This window comes from Alosa pseudoharengus, unplaced genomic scaffold (genome assembly GCF_046254945.1).
Source record: "Alosa pseudoharengus isolate Yale_2024_CS ecotype anadromous, Long Island Sound unplaced genomic scaffold, YU_APseudo_1.1 YU_APseudo_1.1_scf_9, whole genome shotgun sequence".
NCBI classification, from domain to species: Eukaryota; Metazoa; Chordata; class Actinopteri; order Clupeiformes; family Clupeidae; genus Alosa; species Alosa pseudoharengus.
The window spans coordinates 8,659,616-8,665,787 of record NW_027468881.1 but is presented as its reverse complement, the minus strand read 5'-3'; the positions used below and the strand labels follow the sequence as shown (position 1 = coordinate 8,665,787).

At 41.3% G+C, this 6,172-nt stretch overlaps 1 protein-coding gene across 1 annotated transcript; it reads right to left on the bottom strand.

Annotated features, from left to right (window-relative positions):
• Nucleotides 1–701: 701 nt before the first annotated feature.
• On the bottom strand, nucleotides 702–5,922 carry dram2a (DNA-damage regulated autophagy modulator 2a). The gene is made up of 7 exons (XM_076276471.1): nucleotides 5,786–5,922; nucleotides 5,355–5,422; nucleotides 3,076–3,218; nucleotides 2,711–2,888; nucleotides 1,915–1,997; nucleotides 1,573–1,665; nucleotides 702–1,293 (listed from the first exon to the last, which is right to left on the bottom strand). Exons 1-7 carry the CDS (start codon nucleotides 5,914–5,916, stop codon nucleotides 1,171–1,173), a joined length of 819 nt encoding a protein of 272 aa, XP_076132586.1. The 5' UTR covers nucleotides 5,917–5,922; the 3' UTR covers nucleotides 702–1,170.
• Between the last annotated feature and the right edge of the window lie 250 nt (nucleotides 5,923–6,172).

Here is a 6,172-nt window from a genome sequence, read left to right as displayed (position 1 = left end):
ATGGCTGAATTTGTACAACAGGATCCCAAAAGGCATTGTGGTATTACAAATTAGCACTTACTACTAAAGACAGAAATTGGGGATGCTAGCTATTGCTATACCTCCTTTACCACAAACAAATATACTGCTCAAAAATTATATTATTTCAAATTAAGGGAACACTTCAATCATACACTGGATCGGTACTCTGACACTGTTTTGTTCTGAGCACAAGTAAAACTTTTGAGGCGAGTGTTTTATTTTGCAAGAACTGGCAGACATTCTGTGAATGTAGTTTGAGAATGGAGAAAAGGGTGGAAGGTTTCAAAAAATCTGTTTTAACAATTGTGGAAAACTGTAAGTTTTCCCTTAATTTTTTTGAGCAGTGTATTTTTAAATAAATAATATCTCATGCAGATCATGTTATCCCTTAGTCATTCCACACCACTTGTTTTCTCCACCTCCTCCTATTTTCCTTGTTTCTCTCCCTCCCATCCTCTGCCACCGTGGTAATCATTAATATGGGATCTCCTTATCTGCCTTTAAGGCACAGATAAGAGAGAGCGAGAGCCCAGACAGTGGGCTTTAGAGCTCATGTTTTCAAGGAAGAACTGACGCATGTCAGCAACAATTCAAAGAAAACATTTATTTTGTAAGCAAGGCTTTGCTTTTCAAGGCCAGCATCACAGAGACTTGAGAACAAAGCTTTTCATCCCATCAAGATGTGTTCTCTGAGCGCTTCCTCGGGCAAGCTCGCTTACATGACAAAAAAAAAGAGTAATAACAGCCGTGTAACCTTTTAGATCAAATGTAGAAAAGCTTCTAATACTGATATCATTACAACAGAGCATAAATATATGAACTACATATTGTACATACAATTTACTGAATGCTTGGGTTTAACCTGCACCGTCCGGCCCACCCTCCCTTTGTGTTGGTGCCTTTGCTCGGTTTAAACCAGAAATCTCACAGTTCACCAGAGGTCTTTGAGATCCTCAGGGCGAATGAATAACTACCCAGTGAGGAGACCACAATTTCCATAAAGTTCCTTCATCATGTGGTCATGATATGCCTGTGCATGTGCACATGTGCAATGTGATTATGTAGAGATCCCAGTGTATTGACCCAATCCAGACTAAACCTGCTGTTCCTACTCCACACCAGCAGGGGACGCTACTTAGAATCTAAATTTTAGATGCTGCCTGCCAGCAGAGGAGAGCGCTCTCCATGGTGAACGTGCACTCGTCCGTCGTAGTGGGCGTAGTTGTAGAGGTGATTACACTGCAGGATAGCCTGGACACGCAGACGAAGTTTCTGAAAGCAGTGAACATTTCAAGTCATCATTTTCAAACATCCTCTTAGCAAAATCCTTTAAACCTGTTAGATATTGTCTAAACATTTCCCTCAGCAGAGCCCTAGGTAAAGAATGATATAGATCTTGCCTCAGTTTCCACCCAAACCCAGAGCCAGCTGGACAGTGGCCGCTCACGAGCCTCTCATGAGTCCCAATCTCATGAGCCTAATCTAATGACGCGTCCAGCCCGGCAGCAGGCACCAGGTTGGGGGGTTGGGAGGGTGACATGGGCTCCTCACCTGGAAGTCCCGTATGTAGGTGAGGAAGAAGAAGATGAAGGAGAAGGCCAGGGACCACTCAGCGGCAGCACTCACCAGATGAGGTACATAGCCCTACAGCAAACACACAAACAAACAAACAAACACATATTAGAGAAGAAAAGCAGGTCAGCTAGGGAGCACCAATCGTAATCAGAAATCACTAGTGCAGTTTTCACTTCCCTGTGTATAGATAGATAGATAGATAACTTTGTACCGGTACTGCTATTAATACAGTGCTTGGAACAGCAGCACAACTGTTAGAAAGAGTCCACAACCAGCCCCCATCTCCCATCTCACCTGGGCAGCGTTCCCATTACTCACCGACTCTGTGGGCATCCAGCTCACTTTGGTAGTCACGTCCACGTCAGGCTCCTCATCGTACATGATAATGGATGACACAAACACTGCATGAAGTTCAGGTTTCAGTCACAACCTCATGGATGTTTGGGAGACAAATACTCGTTTGTTCTGCCAGCATAGTCTCTGACATTTGATAATAAAGGGCTACTGAAAGGACAGCTTTATCCTTCAATCTCAGTGTGTCTTTGCATAATTGTGGTTAGTGCAATGCCCATATATGGCACAGTCAATTTATATCCATTAAGTATTCTGCCAAACTGAAGGTAAACCTGATTTTGTAACATTGCCTTTTTCCAAAATATCAACCTACCCTTTCTTCCACCTTACGAATTCAACACATTTTTACCTAATATTTTATGGTTCAGTTTATGGTTATGGACACTTTTGTTCAAAGCAACTTACAGTTTATGAACGCGACATTAGTTAAAAATAATAGTTTCAAATCAAGTTGAAAAGCCTACATTAAGCATATATTGCCACCTTAATATTTACCACTTTCAGTGTTCTACTCATAATGGTTTGAACACCAAATTTCATCACATCACATTTGGATGTCGCTTAAACCGGCACCTTCCCCAGCTGTTAATTGTCTGCTATACCAATAACACCTACAGACTCCAGCCCCTCTCAGAACTCTTTCCATCCCCCTCACAGTGTCATTCACTCTATTCATCTCTAGTGGCTCCTTCTCCCCTAATGCGTTTGTTTGGCGTCACACACGGCAGACGCTACAGGCAGTCAATCCACAGAAGGATACGGGTCACCATGCTGCCCAGAGTCCACAGGCCCAACACAGTGCGCGACCACAGGACGCCTTTTCCATGGAAACGGGGCTGCATGCGGTACGACACGCCCGTCTGCACCAAGATGTACAGCGCCCCTGCCGCAAAGGTCATCCCTGCCCCAAACAGGTGTGCACCAATCAGGTCTGTTTTCTGTTATATAGAAATAAGGGAAGAAGAATATAATCCTCCTCCGATCAAGGATCCGGCAGCAGGACCACATTAAAGACATAATAAAGCTCGAAAGGAAGAAGGCATTAGAATTAGATAAAGGAATGTACCATGGGATGAAGGCTTTTGCCGGCTTTTGCATTTGAGGGTTGGAGGGAGATTCCCTTACCTGAAAGTTGGCCACCACGCACATCCCACAGCAGCTGATGAAACCAAGGATGATGGCCACACCATTGAGCAAGTGCAGGACATGTTCGCTTGGTGAGGTTAATGTCTGGATCTGCTTGTACCGTACATAGACTGTGGCTGCACCTACAATGCACAACACAAGCATGATATGCTGGAAGCAGAATGATCTACCATATGGTTACTGATTGGCAGTAAAAATGTCAAAAACCATTAGCACTTCGAAGACCATAGTTGTTCTTTTGATCTATTGGTTTACTTTATTTCAGTGAACGTACAACCCCAAATCAGAAAAAATTCGGACGTTGTGTAAAACGCGAATAAAAACAGAATGTGATCTGCAAATGTTGTAAACTCATATTTAGCTGCAAAAAATGCATTACATATATCAAATGTTGAAAATGAAATGTTTGACTATTTCATCGAAAATATATGTTAATTTTGAATTTGATACCAGTAACACGCGCTTCAAAAGAAGTTGGGACAGGGAGTAAAGATGTAGAGGTACTGTATTTATCACAAAAAACAATATTGGATGTGGATGGCCGTGGTCTTTTGGATGGCACTGGATTAAAACCAGACCTGTTTCTGTAATGAAAATCATTGTATGGGCTCAGGTAAACCTCTGATAAGCATATGAGCACAGTTTGATACTCAATTCACAAATGCTATGTAAACTTTACCAGGCAAAAGAAGAAATTGTATTTAGACGTGATACAGAAATACCACTGTCTTATCTGGGCCTGAGCTTGTTTAAAATGGACTGAGGTAAAACCAGAGCAAAACTAAATGGAAAACGGTTCTTTTTGGAAATCATGGACTCCTCTGTGCTAAAGAGGTGAGGGCCTATCAAACTATCCAACTTATCCAACTTGTTATAGCGCTCAGTTCAAAACCCAGCATCTATGGTGTGGAGGTGCATTAGTGTCTACATCATGGGCATCTTGCACATCAGGCAAGGCACATTCAATTCTCAATGATGTATACAGATTTTGTGCAACATATACTGCCATCCAGGCAATGTATATTTTAGGGGAAGACCTTGAATATTTCAGGAAAACAATGGCAAAATGAATTCTGCACATATTTAAACAGTATTTCTCCATAGATGAAGAGTCCAGGTGCCAAAATGGCCTGTCTGGAGTCCAGACCTGTCAAATTAGGTGCATCATGGAATTAAAAACATGATTAAGAATACCCCATACTGTTGAGCAACTGAAATCCAATATTGGGCAGGAATGAGACAACATTTCATTCTGAAAACTCAGAGCGACTGGTCTCCTCAATTCCTAAATATTTACAAAATGTTGTTAAATGAAGAGGTGAAGTAGAGCAGCACAATAGTAAACATGCTCCCATCCCAACTTTTGGTTACACTTTACTTGACAGTATCGACATAAGAGTGACATGACACTGTCATGAATGTGTCATAAACAAGTGAATTAAACAAATTAAACGTTTATGACATAACGCTTCTGTTATTAAGTGACATTCGGTCTTTGTTATAACAAGTTAGGGCAATCATTAGGGTTAGGATTAGGGTTAGGGTTAGGGTAAGAGTTAGGGATAGGTTTAGGATTAGCGTTAAAGGTTAGAATTAGGGTTAGGTTTAGGGCTAGGGTTCATGTGTCATGATAGTGTCACGTCACTCTTATGTCGATACTGTCAAGTAAAGTGTTACCCTAACTTTTTTTTAAAAACATGTTGCTGGCATCAAATTCAAAATGAACATATATTTTCCATGAAATAGTCAACATTTTCATTTCTCCTTTTTGCAGCTAGAGATCTGTATATTATAAACATTCTGTTTTTATTTGCATTTTACATAACGTCTCAACTTTTTCTGATTTTGGGGGGTTGTATATAGAGGCACGTATACAAATTTACCAGTAGGCTAGAGTTCAAAATCGCAGATGGTTTTAGTACTGTATACTTTGCTACATAGAGAGCATATGTAGGCCAATTCAGTGTTTCAAAATTAAAATTTTGCAAAAAATGCCAACCTGTGGTGTGTGTTTGCATGGTGAATAACATTGCACATTTGTGGATTTTGAAAAAAAGTTCTTGTGTACCTATGTATTATCATGACATTAGCACTCTGAAATCCAGCATTTGTTTAGCTTTACCTACATGCTATCTGTATAGACACATTTCTTCATAGGTTACAATCAATTACTGTGAAGAATATTTTGTGAAGATATTTCATGGCTACAGAAGACATCTGCACATCCCTGTCCTGCAGTCTGAGATAGTCACCCTTACCTAAGAACGAGGTGACGGAGAGCATGAACCCAAATACACAGCGCTCTGGAACCTGTGTGGCCGTGTCACTGTGAGCAGAAATACAAGATTTCAAGGCAAAAGGGGTTTAACCTCCACATGGATGCAGGTATCAGCCAGATGAACTTTCTATAAAACACAGGTCAACGTTTTGTTGCATTGTGCATAATTAAAACAACTATGCAGCCTGTAGCGATAGCAATTACTTTCCCTAACTGGATGTAAACACAAAATGAGAAAGCGCTCACTAGAAATGATAAAAACAGACAAACATGGGCTGGTTTATAACTCTTTAGTTCTCTTCCATTTCCCAGAAGCTCTCGTCTCCTATGTACAAGATGACTTCTAGGGCGTTTCATTACATCAACCTATAAGGCCTCCAAAGATAAACGTAAACAGGTAAACAGACTCACCTGATGTAAGGCAGCACTGGGTCTGTGTGTCCCAGTAACACAGTGATGGAGTAGGAGAGAACAAACGTGACCGTAGACCAGATGACCAGTGCTGCAGGGAGCCAGCAAAGCCCCTGCTGAAACCACCACATCACACACACACTTGCTTCATGCACTTCCACACCACAACAGCCAAACTTCAACTACCACACACACACACACCGTTTACTCTAAAGAGTTGGTGATAGAGAACTAAGTAAGCACATTATGAGAGTTAGTACTGTATCTTGCATTAAACTAACATGTAGAGCGCCAGTTAGGAAAATACAGGTCACACACGCACATCATCTCAGACACACAAGGAAAATCAAACACGCAACAGATCCAGTGTGGAGTTCGCTGAGACCG

Bases quoted from the DNA above. Each gene is read 5' to 3' on its own strand.
- dram2a (XM_076276471.1), bottom strand. From the start codon at position 5,916: ATGTGGTGGTTTCAGCAGGGGCTTTGCTGGCTCCCTGCAGCACTGGTC. The intron at 2,889-3,075 runs GTAAGGGAATCT...TCTATATAACAG, and splicing joins GCGTGGTGGCCAACTTTCAG to AAAACAGACCTGATTGGTGC. The intron at 1,666-1,914 runs GTGAGTAATGGG...TGTTTGCTGTAG, and splicing joins GCTGGATGCCCACAGAGTCG to GGCTATGTACCTCATCTGGT.